This window comes from Podarcis muralis, chromosome 13 (genome assembly GCF_964188315.1).
Source record: "Podarcis muralis chromosome 13, rPodMur119.hap1.1, whole genome shotgun sequence".
NCBI classification, from domain to species: Eukaryota; Metazoa; Chordata; class Lepidosauria; order Squamata; family Lacertidae; genus Podarcis; species Podarcis muralis.
In genome coordinates this window covers 9,287,070-9,308,205 of record NC_135667.1, presented here as the reverse complement: position 1 = coordinate 9,308,205, position 21,136 = coordinate 9,287,070, and the positions used below count along the sequence as shown (strand labels likewise).

General features: G+C 44.0%; 1 protein-coding gene and 2 gene segments (V, D, J or C); all 3 read left to right on the top strand.

Annotated features, from left to right (window-relative positions):
- Window positions 1-1,392: 1,392 nt before the first annotated feature.
- LOC144325195 (vomeronasal type-2 receptor 26-like) lies at window positions 1,393-3,481 on the top strand. Its single transcript, XM_077917775.1, has 3 exons — window positions 1,393-1,569; window positions 2,351-2,477; window positions 2,580-3,481. Exons 1-3 carry the CDS (start codon window positions 1,393-1,395, stop codon window positions 3,479-3,481), a joined length of 1,206 nt encoding a protein of 401 aa, XP_077773901.1.
- A 4,938-nt stretch (window positions 3,482-8,419) lies between these two features.
- Window positions 8,420-13,752, top strand: LOC144325194 (immunoglobulin heavy variable 3-21-like). The segment is given in 4 exon segments: window positions 8,420-8,523; window positions 8,684-8,835; window positions 11,558-11,577; window positions 13,572-13,752. Coding segments are annotated over 4 exon segments (399 nt in total).
- A 2,438-nt stretch (window positions 13,753-16,190) lies between these two features.
- Window positions 16,191-16,764, top strand: LOC114583534 (immunoglobulin heavy variable 3-21-like). The segment is given in 2 exon segments: window positions 16,191-16,236; window positions 16,331-16,764. Coding segments are annotated over 2 exon segments (480 nt in total).
- Window positions 16,765-21,136: the final 4,372 nt, after the last annotated feature.

The window sequence follows — 21,136 nt, the reverse complement described above, 5'->3', positions numbered from 1 at the left end:
TGGGAGCCGGTTGAAGTTAAATCCTTCGAAGACAGAGGTCCTCTGGCTGGGACGGGACGATATGAGATTGAGGGGGCAACTCCCTTCTCTTGCGGGGGTGCAATTAGTGCCAGCACCGTCCGTTAAGAGTTTGGGTGTAATCTTCGATACCTCCCTCTCCATGGAGGCGCAGATCGCAGCTATAACAAAGGCGGCATTTTTTCATCTCCGCCAAGCTAAGCAGTTGGCTCCTTACCTCTCTCGCCCTGACCTAGCCACTGTGATCCACGCGACGGTCACCTCCAGACTGGATTATTGTAACTCGCTCTACGTGGGGCTGCCCTTGAGACTGACCCAGAAACTCCAGCGGGTGCAGAATGCCGCAGCGAGACTCCTTACGGGGTCTTCGCTGCGAGATCACATTCATCCGGTGCTATACCAGCTGCACTGGCTCCCGGTGGAGTACAGGATCAGGTTTAAGGTGCTGGTTTTAACCTTTAAAGCCCTATACGGCCTAGGACCCTCGTACCTACGGGACCGCCTCTCCTGGTATGCCCCACAGAGGAACTTACGGTCTTCAAATAAAAACATCTTGAAGGTCCCAGGCCACAGAGAGGTTAGGCTGGCCTCAACTAGAGCCAGAGCTTTTTCGGTTGCGGCTCCAACCTGGTGGAACGCTCTGTCGCAAGAGACAAGGGCCCTGAAGGACTTGACATCTTTCCGGAGGGCCTGCAAGACAGAGCTGTTCCACCAGGCCTTTGGTCAGGGCGCAGCCTGACTCCCTCCTTTGGCAATCTCTACAAAGCTTTAGTCTATGGTTGCCATCAATTTGTATTTTAATTAATTTTTAGAATGTATTTATAATGTTGTACTGTTTTAGTGTTGTTAGCCGCCCTGAGCCCGGCTTCGGCTGGGGAGGGCAGGATATAAATAAAATTTATTATTATTATTATTATTATTTCATTTACTTGTTTCCCTGACCTCCTCACACCTCCCTTTTTTGTATTCCGGTTCAGTTAGTTAATTCAGCAAATCCTTTCCCTCTTTGTTTTTATCTTAATCCTTTATCTTAATATATTATAACTTTAGATTCTCACCTGTTAGCAATCCATTTTTACATACTCCTTTGTAACATTGCTGCTAAAAACCACTTAACTTCATTCCGACATCATTCTAACATTCATTAATTTTGCAGTATTTCTGTAAATAGTCTTTAAATTTCTTCCAATCTTCTTCCAATGATGATTACAATATTATACATCTTCACATTTCAAAAATTGGGCATACATTTCCTTTCTATGAACGCAACTTCAGCATGCTGTATTTTCTGTTTTGATTTCTTTCCTTTTATTTTTCAAATAGCTCCACCAGTTTCTTCAAGGCATCTCATTTAACAACTCAGCTGGAGAAACTATGTCCTTTAATGATCAATGGGAAATGAGTGGTGGATTTGACATCATGAACTTGATCACCTTCCCCAACAATTCCTTTCAGAGAATAGAAGTTGGAAGCGTTGTTCCATACGCTCCTGAAGGGAAAGTATTCACCATTAGAGAGGACAAAATTGTCTGGCACAGATATTTCAATGAGGTATTTATTCTGGGTCTGTCTTAGAAAACCAATTGTGTTGAACTATGAAGGAATGAGTATTTTTCTCTCCATAAACCGGTCTTGCAATAGCACCTGAAACTCTACAATGAATTCAATTATTCCTTTCACATTCAGAAACCACAGGTCTCTTCAGAGCAGTGCAAATGGTTCCTCTCATTACGAACCTGCCCAGTTTGGGAAGGAGGTCGAAGGGCTCTAGGCACCCTACAGGTGCTCTTTCACCTCCTTCTCAAAGACCAGCATGGTGAAAGAGCTAGTGGCAGGCGGTGGGGGGGGGGGTATTATGCTGTCGTGATATCTGGGCTCCATTTAACATTAAGACTAATGCCAGTATCAATACATTTCAACACATTATGCCAACTTCGTTGATGTCATGATCTACCAAAGTAAATCATAGCAAATGTTCGGATTGGCTCACACCGTTACAGAAAGATTGTGTCTACCTGACATCATAATCTTAGTGAGCTGTCTTGCCTGCCTGTCTCCTTTGTCCTATTTCGTTCATCTTGCAGTGCAGTATTTCAACAATGAAATTTACACCATCATATTACTTCAGCAGAAATTAGATGGCCATCTGCCATGGATTCTTTAGTTGAGATTGCAGGGCGTTGGACTAGGTGACCCTTATGGTCTGAACATGCTGCAAGGCTGTCTTCAATGCTATAATATATGGTTTGGGGGTGGGCTACATCAGCAAGCAAGCAAGATCCCCCTCCCCATATCACTAATTCTAAAAACAATCAAATATGTATATGGATAGGTGGTTCCCATTTCTTTGTGTAATGCATACTGCCATCCTGGTCATCAGAAGAAAAGGAAGGAGGGTGAGAAGTTTTGCTGCTATGATTGTGCTCCATGTCCGGAGGGGAAGATTTCAAACCAAACTGGTAGGTCATGTCATCTTGCCATAAAAAGGGGGTAAAAATAATTTGCTGTATTCAATGAACTGTCAGTAAGATGGAACTCCCCCATCCCAACACATTTTTCAGATATGGAAGACTGCTTCCAATGCCCAGAAGATCAGTATCCAAGCAAGAATAGAAATCAGTGCATTCCCAAAATTATACATTTTCTGTCTTATGAAGAACCTTTAGGCAAAGGCTTAGCTTCAGCTGCTGCTTCCTTTTCTTTTATCACAACCTTGGTGTTTGCTACATTCCTTAAACATAAAGATACCCCCATAGTTAAAGCCAACAACCGGAACCTCAGCTGCATCCTCCTAGTCTCCCTCCTCCTCTGCTTCCTTTCCTCTTTGCTATTCCTTGGCCAACCTGGGAAAGTTACCTGCCTTCTTCGACAACCAGCGTTCAGCATCATCTTCTCAGTTGCTGTTTCTTGTGTATTGGCCAAAACCATCATTGTTTCTCTAGCATTCATGGCCACAAAACCAGGATCAGGAATGAAGAAATGGGTGGAGGGAAAAGTGTCATATTCAATTGCTGTTTGCTGTTCATTTGTTCAATTGTTCCTTTGCACGGCGTGGCTCTCAACATTTCCCCCATTCCCTGATTTCGACATGCATTCAGTGAATGAAGAAATCATTGTACAGTGTAATGAAGGGTCTGTCACCATGTTCTATTGTGTCCTGGGCTACATGGGTCTCCTTGCCACCAGCAGCTTCATTGTGGCATTCCTGGCTCGCAAGTTACCTGACAGTTTTAATGAAGCAAAGTTCATCACCTTCAGCATGTTGGCATTTTGCAGTGTTTGGTTGTCCTTTGTTCCAACTTACCTGAGCGCCAGAGGGAAAGGCATGGTGGCTGTGGAGATCTTCTCCATCTTGGCCTCCAGTGCTGTGTTACTGGGATGCATATTTTTCCCTAAGTGCTATATCATTGTGCTGAGGCCTGAACTGAACAGCAGGGAGCAGATAATGAGGAGACAACATTGAGGAATTTTCCCTCTGTTCTCCAATTATACTGCTTTGCTTGATGAGCATGTTTTTCAGATACAAATCTGTTAGAAGAACAGGGGCTAGAAACCTTTAGTCTCCCTGTGTGACTTGTGAAGGCGCTTCCCCAAAACCACTCTCACCAGATGTTCACCTGATTTCATATGTATATGAAGTCAAGGTAGGAGCAGGTTGAGACATGCCTGCCAAAAGCAGGATTGAACTCCTTGCACAGCAGCTGATCTGTGGGAAGCTCAGTCCTAATTACCTAAACTATGCTAGAGATCTCCACCAGCGAGAAGCATAATTGAACCCCCAGTTATCAGCTGCTGTATAAGGTATTCAGTCCTTCTTTCTTTGGATGCAGTAGCCAAATTCTGTGAGTTGCTGGCTTTTATTTAAAAACCTAGCAGATAGCAGCATTGAACTCCTCAGACATCAACTGCTGCAAGGGACTTCAATCCTTCTAGGCCCACATCTCTCTCACCCACAAAAGCCAACTTTGATTTTCACCTCTCAATATCTTTAAATCTCTCTAGAAGGCATTGATATGATTTTTCCTTCGCCACCCCCATCAGATGGCTCCTTTAGCTATCTCAGAAAAAGTCTATTTCGAAAAGAAGCTATGTGCACAGAGGTGCATTGTTCTGTGCTGAAAATGCTCTGTGTTTCCTGAATTCACAGTGTAATTCACAGTGGAAACAGAACCTTTGGTAAGCACCTGGAACCTCTGAAATCTTACTACCACTTGGAACAGATTGGGGTAGTGTGTAACAATGTTTTGTCATTTTAACTGTGGGAATTATCCTTTCCAGTTTGCTTGAAAACTAATGTTTTCAATTGTAATGGGGACTGATTCTCTATTAGCGTTTCCATGAGAACAGTGGATTGGATTCATCAAGTGCATCATCAACACATCACCCACCTTGCTACAACTCAACATACCCAATGCTACTATCATGGACAGGGACTAATGTGAAAGTTATATGCATTTAGGAAATGGTAACTGAACCAAGCACATGTACCCTTGACTTGTTTATGTATCACTTACATAATTTGAAGAGACAACCATCACTTTCATTTCCCTACTTCCAACAAAATTTGCATATTTTATAGAGGAAGCACTTTACCCAAAGAAAGGAAAAAAACATTTTTTCCATAAAAATTGCCTATGCTGATCTGTATGCTTAAATGCTCAATCTGAAAGCATTTCTATAGGTTTAATAGAACTGCAATACCTCTCACAATAGTGAGGAAGGTGGTGACCATGTGGCCTGTGTGCCAACTCAGCTATGTTGTCCAGTCAACACTTTATAGAAATCCTCAAGGTCCTTTCTGCTTGGCTTCCTTGCAATTCTTATCTTTGAGCTGGCATAAAGAACTATAAAGCAAGACACCTCATCATTCCACAAAGGGCACAGACATGCTTTTGTTACTAACAAAGTGTGCCAATGTGGTGTAGTGGTTAAGAGCGGTAGTCTCGTAATCTGGGGAACCGGGGTCGCGTCTCTGCTCCTCCACATGCAGCTGCTGGGTGACCTTGGGCCAGTCATACTTCTTTGAAGTCTCTCAGCCCCACTCACCTCACAGAGTGTTTGTTGTGGGGGAGGAAGGGAAAGGAGAATGTTAGCCGCTTTGAGACTCCTTAAAGGGAGTGAAAGGCGGGATATCAAATCCAAACTCTTCTCCTTCTCTTCTTAATATAAAACAGTGAAAGTAATGTGTGAATAGGCACCTCCCACCCTCTTATTAGTTCCATTGCTGGAGACCTTCTAAATTAAACTATTGATTTTCTGTATATCACTTTGTATTTATTAGATCTTCTTCATGGACATATATTTCATACTTGATGTTTTGCATATTACAGAAAGAATCTTCCTCTTGCTTTGACAAGGAAGGAAATAAGGATTGGGGGAGCGGGAGCCTAATGTCATAGAATCATAGAATTATAGCCTTGGAAGGGACCATGAGGATTATCTATAGTCCAACCGACCTGCAATGCAGGAATCTTTCATCCAACGTGGGGCTCTAGGACCCTGAGATTAAGAGTCCCATGCTCTACCGACTGAGCTATCCCATCCAACCCTGTTCCAATTTTATGTCCCAAAGTGGGACTTTTAAACTTTAACGATACTTAATGCTTATCCGTCTACCCCTTTATTAAAATTTTCAAAGACAAGAGATTCTATGAGCAGTCCTTTCCCTTGCTGAGTATCTATATTTTACTGAACTTTCAATCTGAATCTGCCTTCCTGCCTCATACTATGACTCTATTCTTTCAGCCATTTTCCTCCCCATAAATATGGGTCACTATGTCTTAAGTTGTGTCTCCTGTGTGTGCACAAAGAATAACAGTTGCCAAAGGACTGGGTTACTCTTTTTACCCTGAGCGATATGCAAATACAGGGAGGGACAGCTTCCTGTTTAAAGCAGTCGAAACATTTTCCAGCCCCAACTCCATCCACAGTTGCAACCCCCTTGTGATTGGGATCACTTTCCAGACAACCTTTTCCAAAGCAACTAAAAGAATGATCCTTTTGCTTCAATTAGTTTGTGTTTTGGCAGTTTTCAGAGGTCGTTATTTCCCCCCCCCCCTTCCCCATGCAAGAAAACATTTGAAGTCTACTCATTAATGTCTAGAGAGCTTTATGATATCTCTTTCTTTACAGGTATCCAATCAGAGGTTCGACTAGAGGAATCTGGAGGGGACATAAAAAGACCTGGAGAGTCCTTCCGCCTCTCCTGTCAAGCCTCTGGTTTTACCTTCAGCAGCTACTGGATGAACTGGGTGCGGCAGGCTCCTGGGAAGGGACTGGAATGGGTTGCAAGGATAAACAGTGGTGCAGGAAGCTCACAATATTACCCTGACTCAGTGAAAGGGCGCTTCACCATCTCCAGGGATAACCCTTCCAACAGGCTGTTTCTGCAAATGAGCAATCTGAAACCAGAAGACACAGCTATGTATTACTGTTGGAGAGAAGGCACAGTGAGAGGAAGTGAATCTGAAGGCTGGCAAAAACCCTCCTTGGTCATGCCAGCTCTCCAATTTGATTATGTAATAGGACACGGGAGCTAGTAGAAAGGAGACTGTTGAGGACATCAGAAGAGTTACTGTCTTCTCAGACCTAAAATTCCATCTAAATGAGGCTTATTTTCCCCACAATGGCCAGTCAGACCCTTCAGGTAACCCTCCTCTGAACAAAGTACAGTGGACGCTTGGGTTGCGAACGTGATCCATGCGGGAGGCACATTCGCAACCCACAGTGTTGCACCTGCGCATGTGCGGGTCACAATTTGGCGCTTCTGCACATGCGCGAGTGCCGAAACTCGGAAGTAACCAGTTCTGATACTTCTGGGTTCGATGCAATGCGCAACCCGAAAACGCACAACCTGAAGCATCTGTAACCCAAGGTATGACTGTATGGGATCCCAAAAGTCAGTACAATCTATGGCTACCATACCATATTATGGCAGCTGCTTCTGTTCCTATAGATATGTCCATACCAAGATTTTGGAGGCGAGGCAGACAGTGATTTATATATGGGCACATCAGTGCAGATGGGGAATATACAAATACAAAAAAGCAATGAGAAACTTGGTATATATAACATAGAAACACCCTAAAACCAAGTATGACAGCTCTCCATATTTTTCTCACAAGGGGGCAGCCGAGCTTTGAAGATTACAAAGCACCATTCTGCCATGGGGTCGGCAGAGTTAACACAGGATGATGTTCTGTGGTTTCAACTGCAGGAATGATTATTTCCTGTTTGCTTCAAAACTAATGTTGTTCTGGTTGCATTTTGCCATGGGGTCGGCAGAGTTAACACAGGATGATGTTCTGTGGTTTCAGTTGCAGGAATGATTATTTCCTGTTTGCTTCGAAACTAATGTTGTAATGGTTGCATTGGAGGGCTGATTCTCCATGAATGTTTCTTGCAGTTCTCTATTAAAATTCAAAGGATCCTTCTTCCCCCACCCCAAGAAACTGCTTCAAACTGATGGAATTGCTTGCAAGGCATTGAAATTATCATTAATCCTTCCTGGTGAATTTTCTGATCCTCTCTGCAGCTCTTATGGAGGGTGGAAGGAAAAGAATATGCAAAACTGGCTAATATGTTATTTATCAATTTTATATATTACATTTATATCCCATAATTCCTTCAAGTAGCTCAAGAAGGTGTACATGGTTGTTTCCCCCCCCCCCTTTTCATCCTTACAGCATCCCTGTGAGGTAGGTTAGGCTGAAATACAGTGACCGGCAAAGGTCACTCATTTGACTTCATGGCTGAGTAGGGAATACTACCCTGGTATCACAGGTCTTACTTCAGCAGTACTCTGACCCCTATGCCACACTGCAAGGGATATAAGGATGGGACTAAGGTGGAAGCAATTAAGCTATTGAGAGCTTGGCAAGTAGGAACTGGGGCAAGCATAAGTATACATGACTTGTTTCTGTGTAATCTACAGGGAAATCATGTATGAAGAGACACCCTTCACTTTTATTCCCCCAGTTCAAACTATGTTTTATAGTGGCCTGGCTGAAATACATCATTCCTGGTTGAGCCCCTTTGCATTAAAAAAACAGGGGGGAAGTTCACCTGCAAATTATAGAATACATTTTAAAGAATATTAGAAATTATTTGTCCCATAAGATCTGGTTTTGATGAAAAGGTGGGGGCACATTCTTTAAAAAATGTGCAATAATATAGAAGGAATATTTGCCCCACTCTCCAAATAGCGGCAAAAATGCTAGTTTGGTACATCTGATGAATAATTACTGGTCATCTCACATGTCTTGTGTACTAGATAAGTACAAGGATAGTTTAGCCAAAGCAATGAGTTGCTCTTTTATCCTGAGCTGCATGTAAATGAAAGGGCAGCTTCCTGTTTAAATCAGTCAAACACTTTCCTTGCCTCCGCTACACTCAGAGATATAATTGCTTCATTACTTCCAGTCATTTCTACACATAGCACAACAGAGTAGGGAGGGAAAATGAGACTTTGGTTTCCATTTGTTTTCCTTTCAGCAGTTTTGGGAGGTAATTCTTATTTTCAAAAAAAGAGGACTGGTACATTCTACAGTAAATATATAGCATTTCTTTCTTTCTTTCTTTCTTTCTTTCTTTCTTTCTTTCTTTCTTTCTTTCTTTCTTTCTTTCTTTCTTTCTTTTTCTCAAAAAAGAATGTATTTTGTTCCAGGTGTCCAATCTGAAGTCCAACTGGTGGAATCTGGTGGGGATGTCAAAAGACCTGGAGAGTCCCTCCGCCTCTCTTGTCGAGGCTCCGGGTTCACCTTCAGCAGCTATGGCATGAACTGGGTGAGACAGGCCCCCGGGAAAGGACTGGAATGGGTTGCAGTGATCTGGTATGATAGCAGCAAACAATATTATGCCGACTCTGTGAAAGGCCGCTTCACCATCTCCAGAGACAACCCTGCAGCAATGCTGTATCTGCAAATGGACAACCTGAAACCAGAGGACACAGCTGTGTACTACTGTGCAGGAAACACAGTGAGAACAAGTGAATCGTAAGCCAGACAAAAACCTCATATGCCAGCTGCCTCGACTGATTCAGCTGCAACAACAACAGATGAAACAAAAAGTTTGGAGAAGGGATATAAATGGCTTGTTGTGTACCAGCATATTTTCTGCTAGTTCCAATGAATTGTGTTGAGACAAATGGGAGCGTGTGGCCTTAAGTCTAAGATCATGCGTCACTTCCCACAATATGGGAAAGCTCAGGAAAAGTCTAGAGCAGGCTTCCTCAACCTCGGCCCTCCAGATGTTGAGACTACAATTCCCAGCATCCCTGACCACTGGTCCTGCTAGCTATAGATCATGGGAGTTGTAGGCCAAAAACATCTGGAGGGCCGAGGTTGAGGAAGCCTGGTCTAGACTGTAATTCAGAAATCAGTTCCCCCAGCAATTCCTTTCCTAATAAGTTCAAATGTTCAATGTGACCTTTCGCACAATGTAAAATCCACTTCTGGAAATCAAGCAGAATCATTTCTGTATTAATTGCTTCCATAAGACATCTGTTTGCAACCCTGTTAACTCGAGAAATCGTGGCAAATTTATGCTGCTGTTTTCCCACCATGTTCATAGATCACCTCATGTGGTGAAATTTGGGGAAGAAATGGAATTCTGGCATACCATTATTTTCTCACTATTTTCATGAGTGAATCATAACAGAACAGAAGCATGCATGCCCATGGTGACCTATCCAGTGATATCCCCTGTTGTGTCACACTGTTGTGAATGAAATTTAACACATTTTTTGTGATTTCTGCCTGGTCACTGCTTCCTGCTGCAGTATTCCAGCTATGTCTGGGAAAAATCCAGATACAGTATATGGCAACCTTACTGTTACTTTCACTCACCGTGTGCCTTTGGGGGATGGCTGTTCATGCTGGAAACAGCTGGAGGGAGAGTGCTTTGGTGCTCAAGTCCCGCTGGCAGCTTTTCCTCAGGCATCTGGTTGGCCACTGAGAGAACAGGATGCAGGTCTACATGGGTCATTGGCCTGAACCAACCATCCATCCATCTCTTCTTAAGTTCTTACTGTTTCAGAAAGTGCAAATTAGTTTGCTTCTTCTTTAAGGTCAAACTCAATATAATACCCCCTCTATCCCTACTCATAAGTAATTAGTACTGAATAAGCACAAAGATTGTTAACTAAAGGCCTATGTTTCTCTTGCTATTTAAATTAGCCAGACACTATCGCTGCCCTGGATACATCCAGAGATAGAACAGCTAGACAACTTTCCAGTTAATTCAGAGCACAGGGGAGAAGGGCAGAAAATGATACAGTGCCTTCAATTTGTTTTGCTTTCAGTAGTTTTGGGAGGTTCAAATATGTCCAGATAAATAGGACTAGTACATTCCATCATTAATTTGAAGCAGTTTGTTTAGTAGTGTGGCATAGCGGTTAGAGCAGGCATCCCCAAATGTAGGGATCAGATGGGATTACCATGAGGAATTATAAAATATACATCAAGCCATCGTGTCCACGATGAATGCATTGTGTTGACTGGGTTTGATATATTGATGATAGTTTCTGATTAAATCCCATAAGATTCTACATTCATGCTCTTTTCATGCCCTTTTGCCTCTGCTGCCCATTTCTCCTTGCTCTTCACAAGTCACGTACACACTTAGACAGGCAGGCGTCCTGGGTCCTCAAAGATAATGGGCAGTTTCGTCGATGTAGCTTTCTTATATATTAATCTTAGGATGTTAATCTTAGGGCCAGGAAACAGGTTTCACATTAAGGTGATAATGGTCACTGTCCTCCTGGCCATCCTTCTTATCATGTGTACTGATTGTTTATGACCTCCGGGGTTGCCAAATGCTCTTCTTTGTAGTTCTGTTCTTTGTTTACCCTGTGCTTAATTAGTTATGGTGGTTTAACTTTCTCCCCACGTGGGTTTGTTGAAATGCTCCAAGGAAATCTGATTGGTTCTTACGCGCACTGTGTAAAGGATTCTTTTGCTAATAAAATGGCCTGGTGAGGGGTGTGGTGTACGCACTCCCTCCGAGAGCCTTGCTGGTCAAAGCCTCGTGTCTTATTTTAATCAGGGTCCGGTCCTTTCCTTTGGCCTCAGAACGCAACACCCAAACTCGGTCCTCCAGATGTTTTGGGACTACAACTCCCATCATCTCTAGCTAACAGGACCAGTGGTCAGGGATGATGGGAGCTGTAGTCCCAAAACATCTGGAGGGCTGAGTTTGGGGAGTTTGGGGAGTCTAGATGGGGTGTAAAAAAGCCTGGAGACCCCTCCCCGCCTCTCCTGTCGAACCCCTGGGTTCACCTTTGGCATCTATTACTTCCATTGGGTGAAACAGGCTCCTGGGAAGGGACTGGAATGGGTTGCAATAATGTGGTGTGATGGTAGCAAACAATAACTATGCTTAGTCAGTGAAAGGCCGCTTCGTCATCTCCCAAAACAACCCTTCAACTACAGTTTATCTGCAAATAAATGATCTGAAACCAGAGGACACAGCTGTGTATTACTGTCCAAGAGGCACAGTGACAGGAAGCGATGCTGAAAGCAGGCAAAGACCTCTTTTGCAGCTGTCTGGACTGATTCAGCTGTGACCACAAGAGACATCAAATGAAGAATTTAGGAAAAAGGAGATAAATTGATTTGCAGAGTTAAAGTTTCAGTTAGGTTGATTTTATTGTGTTGACTCCAATGGGAGTGTATGGCCTTAAATCAGAGAATTATTATTGGATTTTATAATAGAGTGCTCAGAAGAAGCCTAGGCTCATTCAGACATCAATTTATTCCTTTCCCCCAACATTTCCTTTCCTGATAATTTCTGGGCTTAAGTAACCTTACACAGAATGCGAAATCCACTTCTAGAAATCTAGTACAGTGGTACCTCGGGTTACAGACGCTTCAGGTTACAGAAGCTTCAGGTTACAGACCCTGCTAACCCAGAAATAGTACCTCAGGTTAAGAACTTTGCTTCAGGATGAGAACAGAAACCGTGCTCCAGTGGCACAGCGGCAGCAGGAGGCCCCATTAGCTAAAGTGGTGCTTCAGGTTAAGAACAGTTTCAGGTTAAGAACGGACCTCCAGAATGAATTAAGTTCTTAACCCGAGGTACCACTATAGAATCATTTGTGCTCATTTGCATATTAATTATTTCCAGAAGAAAACCCACTTGCAAACCCGTTGACCCCAAGAATGATAAAAATCTGCAATATGTGAACAGAGAAAGTTGTGGGAGGTTTGCTCTGTAATCCCCCACTACCACCAATCTGGAATAGAGCACTTTCACAGATGAATGATGAGAGAATAGAAGCACATACAAGCATAAAGGGTCGTGCCATGTTCAATGTTATCCACTATTGTATCATTGACATGGCAATTTATCAATGTATCAATTTAGCATGACATGGTGGTATATTGATTAAAAATAAAATAAAATCACAGTTAATTCAGTCTAAACAAAACACAGAAAACTGGGACTATAGCCTTATAGCCAAGGAAACTAACACAATAATTCCCACCTCTCAATTCATCCCATAGCGTTACATTTCTATTTTTTGACATAAGGCCTGAGCGCTCTGACTGAGCATAGTTAGAACAAATTATTTCTAAATAATAAAGATAATATTAAATTTCTACACCACCGCTCATTCAAAGCTCAGAGCACAGCCCGCACCTCGCAACACAAAACCAAAAATATATAGCATAATAACAAACAAAAACAATTCTGTCCACAGTTTAAAAAGCCATAGATTGTTTAATAAACCAAAGCATTGGGAAAAGAAGAGTGCTTCGAAATGGGACTTATTTGCTTATTTGATTTTTAAATGAGGTGTGTTTTTATGCTTATGTCATTTTCCAACTTTGAAAAACAGAAATAGTGCCCAAGGCAAAGGCAATCTAAGACTTGTGAGGGGTGTCTCAGTGAAAAAACTTCTCAAAACAGCAGTATCCAGCCAAAATGAGGACTTGCAAAAATTCATCTTCCTCTGGCTTCCTGGTGGTGGGAAGGCAGGGGACCCATAAAAGGGTGTGTGTGACCAAGAGGACTTCTTTAAATGATGGACCCACTTCCCGCTGGTGGATGCAGAGCTTTGAGCATATCCTCAGTTTGGATTCTCTCTCTTTATCTGATTCCCACCACTAGATGCAAAGTTGATGCAAATTCCTGTCCAAAAAGCTTTCTATTTAAATAGCTCCACCCACACCAAGTCTTCAGATCCTCAGCTGGACCACATTAGTTGTCAATCCAGAGGGAGGAGTTTCTCTCTGCAAACAATGAAGACCCCCTTTCTTTTCCTTTCAGTATTAGCAGTGCCACTGTGTGAGTATCTTCCAGAGAAACATTTAAAAAATCAAATGTTACAGATGGACAAATTGCATGGTAACCAAAGTCTTGTTGTTTTCTTTAGATGTCCACTGCAGTGTCCAACTTGTGGAATCTGGACCAAGAACTGTGAATCCTGGAGGGTCTCTGAGACTAACCTGCACTGTCACTGGGGATTCTGTCAAGAATAATTACTGGGAATGGGCCCGACAGGCTCCCAGAAAAGGGCTGGAATGGATGGGCCAGATCGACTGGTCTAGCAGCAAATGGAGATTATACTACAGCCCATCTTTCCAAGGTCGAATCACCCTGACTGCTGATGCCTCCAGAAATACATACGACCTGGAGCTGAGATCTGTGACAGCTGCAGACACTGCTATGTATTATTGTGCCAGCAGGAAACACAGTGAGATAAACCAAAGGAGAAACTGTACAAAAGGGTAGAGGCATTTCTTACTGGGATGAAGTGTAGGAGCATCTCCTAAAATTCTTTCTGTTTCTCACAAGGGGGCAGCAGTGATTTAAAGACTAAGAAGCCATCGACCACAACTGAAATAAAGTCTAAAATAAAACCTAGTGTGATGTTTTGTGGTTACAGCTGTGAGGCTAAATATTGTTTCCTCAGCTGCCTCAATTTCACTGGCTGCATGAGAGTTTGATTCCCCGAGAGACATTCTCACAACTTTCTATTCAGAGCCAAGAAAACACTGCCATTGCTGAGAAGCTAAAATGCTTGCTAGAACAGTGTTTCCCAACCTTTTTTGGGCAAAGGCACACTTGTTTGATGAAAAAAATCTTGAGGCACACCACCATTACAGCCCCGTGACGTCAGCGCGCAGCGTCACGCCGGGAGGGAAGGGCGCCGGGGCGCTGCTGCTGCTGCTGCCGCCGCCGCTCCCGGCAGGCATGGGCCCAGCTGAGGCGGCGGTGGCTGTTGTGGTGGTGGCGGCGATAGCGGGCGGAGGAGGGGGCGGCGGCGGGGCCGAGGTGGCCGGCGGCGGCGGGGGAGGCGGCGGGTGGAGCAGGAGGGCGGCCGAGGCCGGTGAGGGAGTAGGGTTGCCCGGGGCTTGAGGAGCCATCGCCGGGAGTTGCTGCTGCTGTTGTTGCTGCTGCTGCCCGGACATGCCCGCCTCCTCCTCGTCCGCTGTCTCGCGCTCCTCCCTTTTGCGCGCGCTGCCCCGCCGCCGCCCCATTGGCCGGGTCCTGTCAGCTGATCCTGTGTTATTTCCTGTGTGTGTGTGTGTGAGGGGAGAATGGAGAGAGAAACCTCGGCACCACCACCGCAGAGCCGCCCCCGGCTCGACGCGGATCCTCGCCGCCGCCGCCCCGCCTCTCGCCACCCGACTCACCCGCCTCCCTCCCACGGCACACCAGGGAACGTCTCGCGGCACACTAGTGTGCCGCAGAACACCGGTTGGGAAACACTGTGCTAGAAGCTTTATCTGACTTGGTGGTGGTTCTCTTCTTGCAGCAGTTGCTTTTAACATGAACTTTTAAACTTGCTGATAGCTGAACTGGTGGTATCTGGGCTGCAGACTGAGAACACAGGAAGTTAGGCTACTACACAGAGTCAGACCACTGGGCTCATCCAACTTGCTGATATCTGCACTGACTAACAGCAGCTCTTCATGCTTCAGAACTAGGATATTTAAACAGGGGCTTCTTGGAGGCTTTCCCCTTCCAGCCTGTCAGGCAGCTCTAGAGATGCTGCTGTTTCTTGCTGCCTCACCCTAGTTTGTTTCACTCTGAGAAAGGGGACTCTTAGCCACACAGAGTTTACAGGGAAGGGGGCTGTTGTTTCCTTATCTGTGATCTAAGAGCTGCTAGCTTCTCGGGGCATTAGCAGGCTAACCATAGGGGCCAAAGGGGCATTTCTACTTCAGCTGCTGGCCAGCCAAGCCAAAGACACCAAAGACTGGTGACTGTCCTGGGGGCTTGAGACTGTCCAGTGAGGTGTCAATAATAGAGATAATTTCTATTCCATTCCATACTTTCCTACCAAAAGTCCATCTAATCTAAGCTTCTTTTCCTGACATTGATTAGTCAGTATCTTCCAGAAAGACCCACCAGGAGTTGTAGGCAATGGCACCTCTATTCGTCTTCAGCAAGAGGGGGATATGTGGGTGTGGGTAAAAAGTGGTTCTGCTCCTGGGTGAAGTGAGTCAAATTGCCATGTAAGTTAGCCAGTTTTGGGGAAAGAGAGATTGACTCTTTAAGCCCACTTTGCCCCAGAGTGTCCCGCTTTTCCATTTTGAAGTCCCACCTTCCTGCTTTGTGTATATGAAGCAGTGTAGGCCTAACTGTTCCTGGCAGACAATCAGTGCAATTGACACAGTGGGAGAGTTGAGTTATATTGGTTGGAAATAAAAGCAGACCACTTTCTGACATGATGCTTGAGCAGTCAGATTTGAGCACAGCTGGGATAATCAGTGTCACTCTCATTTATTTATTTTTAATACTGATATCAAATTTCTACACTGCACCTCAACTGAAAATAACAGGAGGGCTCACATGGACAATATTAATGAGTTAGGAGCAGAGTGTGGCCCAAGATGAGGGCTTGTAAAAATTCCTCTTTCTGCTGCTTTAAATGTGTGAAAGTGTGTGTGTGGCCCAGAGGGATTTTTAAATGATGGACCCACTTCTCGCGGGCGGAACTGTCCCTGGAAAATAGGGTCTGCAATTCATGTGTTTGCTATAAGGCTATACAGATCTGCTCCGTCAAAGACCTGTGTTGCTCTTTTATCCTGAGCTGCATGTAAATGCAGAGGCAGCTTCCTCTTTAAAGCAGCAGCACACTCTCTGCCCAGCCTACAGCCAGAGGTAGAACTGCTGAACCACTTTCCAGTCAGTTCTTCTCAGAGCAAAAGAGGGAGACAAACATGACACTTTGGCTTCAATTTGTTTTTGTTTCAGCAGCTTTGGGAGGTAATTTTATTCCAGCTTTAAACAAAGATGACTAGTATAATGTAGGGCTTCATATGTAGCAGATATTTCAAATATGGCTTTCCCCCCTTTCTAGGTGTCCAATCAGCAGTTCAGCTGGTAGAGTCTGGAGGGGATGTCAAAAGGCCTGGAGAGTCCCTCCGCCTCTCCTGTCAAGCTTCTGGATTCACCTTCAGCAGCTTCAACATGAACTGGGTGAGACAGGCTCCTGGAAAGGGACTGGAATGGGTTTCATTGATAAGCAGTGGTGGAGGCTCACAATATTATGCAGACTCAGTGAAAGGGCGCTTCACCATCTCCAGAGACAACCCTTCAAACATGCTGTATCTACAAATGAACAGCTTGAAATCAGAGGACACTGCTGTTTATTACTGTGCAAGAGACACAGTGAAAGGAAGTGAATCTGAAGCCAGTCAAAAACCTTCCTTTGCCAGCTGTCTAGACTGGTTCAGCTGCAACCACAAAGAACTAAATGAAGAAGTTTGGAGAAGGAAGATAAATTCAAGATAAATTGTCTTGATTTTGTTGACACAAATGAGGCATCATGCGTAGTGTTCAAAATTGAATGCTCAGCGAAAACCTAGGCTGCATTCAAACACCACTTTATTCTATTTCCCCAGCAATTCATTTCTGACTTAGTTCCACTTCTTATGTGACCTTTTATACAATGTATAATTCATGTCTGGTAATCTAACAGAATCTTGTTGAAGCTTAGTACTCATTGCTATATGAATTGCTTCCATGAAATGTATGATTGCATGTTTGCAAATTTGCTATCTGAGAAGATTTTGGTAGATTTGAGTTATAATTTCTCTACTGTTTTAATGGCTTACATAATATGATGAAATTTGGGGAAGAATTCTGAAATACCATATTAGCCAGCTTTGGTGGCGATAGAGATGGACTGTTTAAGTCCACTTTGCACCTCAGTTTCCCTGTCTCCAACTTTGAAATTCCACCTTCCTGCTCTGTGTGTATATGAAACAGTGTAGGTCTTACTGTTCCTGACAGACAATCAGTGTAATGGACACAAAGGGAGAGCCATGATAATTTGGTTGGAATTAAAAGCAGACCACTTTCTGACATGATACCTGAACACACAGATTTGAGCATATATATATATATTTGTATGTGTGTGTGTATGGCCCCAGCCAAGCTGAGAGCTTGTAAAATAAATTCTTCCTGCTGCTTTCTGGTAATGGAAAGCAAGGACCAATGAAAGGGTGTGTGTGGTCCCGAGGGCTTCTTTAAATGACAGACCCATATCCCACTGGTGGTAGCAGCGCTCTGAGCATATCCTCAGTTTAGATCACCTCTCTTTATCTGATTCCCACCACTAGATGCAAAGTTGATGCAAATTCCTGTCCAAAAAGCTTTCTATTTAAATAGCTCCACCCACAGCAAGTCTTCAGATGCTCAGCTGGACCAAATTAGTTGTCAGTCCAGAGGGAGGAGTTTCTCTCTGCAAACAATGAAGACCCCCTTTCTTTTCCTTTCGGTATTAGCAGTGCCACTGTGTGAGTATCTTCCAGATAAACATTTAAAAAATCAAATGTTACAGATGGACAAACTGCATGGTAACCAAAGTCTTGTTGTTTTCTTTAGATGTCCACTGCAGTGTCCAACTTGTGGAATCTGGACCAAGGGTTGTGAATCCTGGAGGGTCCCTGAGACTAACCTGCACTGTCACTGGGGATTCTGTCAAGAGTAATTTCTGGGAATGGGTCCGACAGGCTCCTGGAAAAGGGCTGGAATGGATGGGCCAGATAGACTGGGATGGCAGCAACTGGAGATTATACTACAGCCCATCTCTCCAAGGCCGAATGACCCTGACTGCTGATGCCTCCAGAAATACATACGATCTGGAGCTGAGATCTGTGACAGCTGCAGACACGGCTATATATTATTGTGCCCGCAGAGGACACAGTGAGAAAATCCAAAGGAGAAAGTGTATAAAAGGGTAGAGGCATTTCTTACTGGGTGAAGTGTAGGAGCATCTCCTAGAATTCTTTCTGTTTCTCACAAGGGGGCAGCAGTGATTTAAAGACTAAGAAACCATCCACCACAACTGAAACAAAGTCTAAAATAAATCCCAGTGTGGTGTTTTGTGGTTACAGCTGTGAGGCTATTGTTTCCTCAGCTGCCTCAACTTCACTGGTTGCATGAGAGCTTAATTCCCCGAGAGACATTCTCACAACTTTCTATTTAGAACCAAGAAAACATTACCAATACCACCCCAACCATCATTTCCCAATGTATACACTAGGCAGAATTTCTATTTTATTACATACTTCCCAGCTCTGTGGCTCATACTCCAAGTATGAGTAGAAAGCAGAAAGGGAGATACAAATCTTTGTAACATTATACTGTAATATATGTCTTCTTGTTGGCCTTAGATGTCCACTGCAATGTCCAGCTTGTGGAATCAGAACCAGAGACTGTGAATCCTGGAGTGACTCTGAGACTAATCTGCATTATCACTTGAGATTTTGTCAGTAATGTTGACTGGGAATGGATCCGACAGGCTCCTGGAAAAAGACGGGAATGGATAGGCCTGATACATTGGAGTGGCAACTCATGGCATGTTCAAGTGGAAGGGGATGGGGGATGCATCAAGCCACCATCAGCTGGGCATACAGCCCTGGCAACCAGTGAAGATACATGCCCACTGTGGCTGCTGCTGCTTTCCTGCTGACTGAGAAAAGCAGCTCTGCTTCAGTGCCAGGAGAAAGTAGTGCCACAGTGCTTTGAAGTGAGAGCGATCAGCTTCCTTGTTCTCTATCAGCGTGAGGGGAAAGCAACACCTCAAAATCAGCTGTCCTGTTTTCCTTCAGTGTGAGGCATAGCTGCCATTGGGGGGGGCTGGGTGCTGCAGCCCCCACCATATTCCCCATGAAGTGGCTGGGCACCCACATTTTTTGCACCCGGGCTGCACACACAAGGGGGGTGGGGCGCAGAGGGAGCCCACTGGACACAGCCCAGCATGAGAATGCTGCCTGGGCAACATCCTTGGGTGGCACTGCCCAGCCGCAGAAAGGGGCAGCAACACTGCCTGCTTCCTTATTTTTTCAGCCTGGCAAAGTTTTATTACATTTATTACACGTACAACATCAAAGCAGCATTATTCTATGGTCATGGTACACATGTCAACCTTTGTTTAAAAGCTAAAATCACTGGAAAGTTAAATGTCATTAAAAGAGAAATGTGGTGCTTCTGGCTGAATTCTGATTGTTGCTTCCTGTATAGGTATGTGAAAATAATAGGACAAAATGGGCATGGGGAGGAGAAAGGGCATACATCTATCTCCACCTCAGATCAAAGAAAAAGAAGCATTGACTGCACTCAGTTCCACATGCTGTGGTACAGGTTTACTGAAAGCCCGGCTCCCAAGCTGAGCAAGTGATTAAGGCAGGAGGGTCCAGTCCAGGAAACGAGGCCACACAAGAACAAGTAAGTTCTGTCCTTAGCAACTCAAGTCCTAGAGGGTATGTGCAAAATGTTTTGAGGGTTCAGTTACGGAGAGAAATTGAAAAATGACACTTTGTTTTTTCTAGGGTTAGGAAAAGCATACCCAGTAGTAACGTTTTATATTGCTTAAGTATATAATAGTTTATTGCTAAGCAAGTCAATAAAATACAAATGTATCTATACTAAGAAGGGGGACGACACCCCTGGCCTTTTCTTTCTGGCAGCATATCAGCGCTGAAACCTTTTGGAAAGGTTTGGAGAGTGGGGCACTGAACTATCCTTCTTTGAACTATTCTTGATGCTTGCCCATCTGGAAGAGGGTCAACAAACAGGATCTGCGACTTCTGATCTATATTTTATTGAACCTTTAAGATAAATCTGCCTTCCTCCCTCCTGCTTTAAACTCATACTTACAGGCCCATTCCAGCCTATAAATCTGGGTAACCATCTCTCAAGTTGTGTCTATTCTGTATGTACAAGGAACAGTTGCCAAAAGGCACAGTGAGAGGATGTGAATCTGAAGGCTGGAAAACAAAGCCTGTTTGCCTTCTCACCAGAAATAAGTCTTGAGACAAACTATGTTAAGAGCAAACAGGGAAGATTCATTCAAATATATATAAAAGACTAGGATCTGTAATTCAAGCAACCTGAACCAATTAACCAAGTCACAATTCACATGCAGGTGAGCTTTAATCAATGGGGTTATACAAGCCCCCCCCTTTCCTGACCAATTTTACAGCCACATACTGTGATCATATAGGAAGGCTAGCACACAGCAAGATGTGGAGCCAACTGTCTCTGCCTAAGGCTGTTCCCACACCCCTAGTAAAGTTCAAACTGCTAATTTCTGGAGGATTAAGCTGTGCCCATTCCTTCATTCATCATTTGTGTTGTGTTGTATTGAGAGTATTATTATTATTGGGCACATGGAATCCTTAGGATGAATGAAAGCTCACTCTTGTATTCAAATAACAATCACCCGGGGGTGGGGGGGATGTGGTTCATAAGCTTTACTACAGCAGTTAACTTTGAAACAAATTTAAAAATAATTACATGTTAAATAAATAAATAAAGGTTGATCTGATAGGGGACGTATCAGGATTCCCTTAAAGACAGCAGGTGTGGCGGGTGCCAGGGACCAACTCCTTTTTTCGTTTGAGTCCTAAGGAAAAGTGTGACATTTTGGGATCAAATCAGGAAACAGGAGGGCTTTTGTAAATTATTGACTGTACAACAGAACACTTGAAGGGTCAGCAAGTCATGTGTTTAAGGTAAAGGTAAAGGTACCCCTGCCCGTACGGGCCAGTCTTGACAGACTCTAGGGTTGTGCGCCCATCTCACTCTATAGGCCAGGGGCCAGCGCTGTCCGGAGACACTTCCGGGTCACGTGGCCAGCGTGACAAAGCTGCATCTG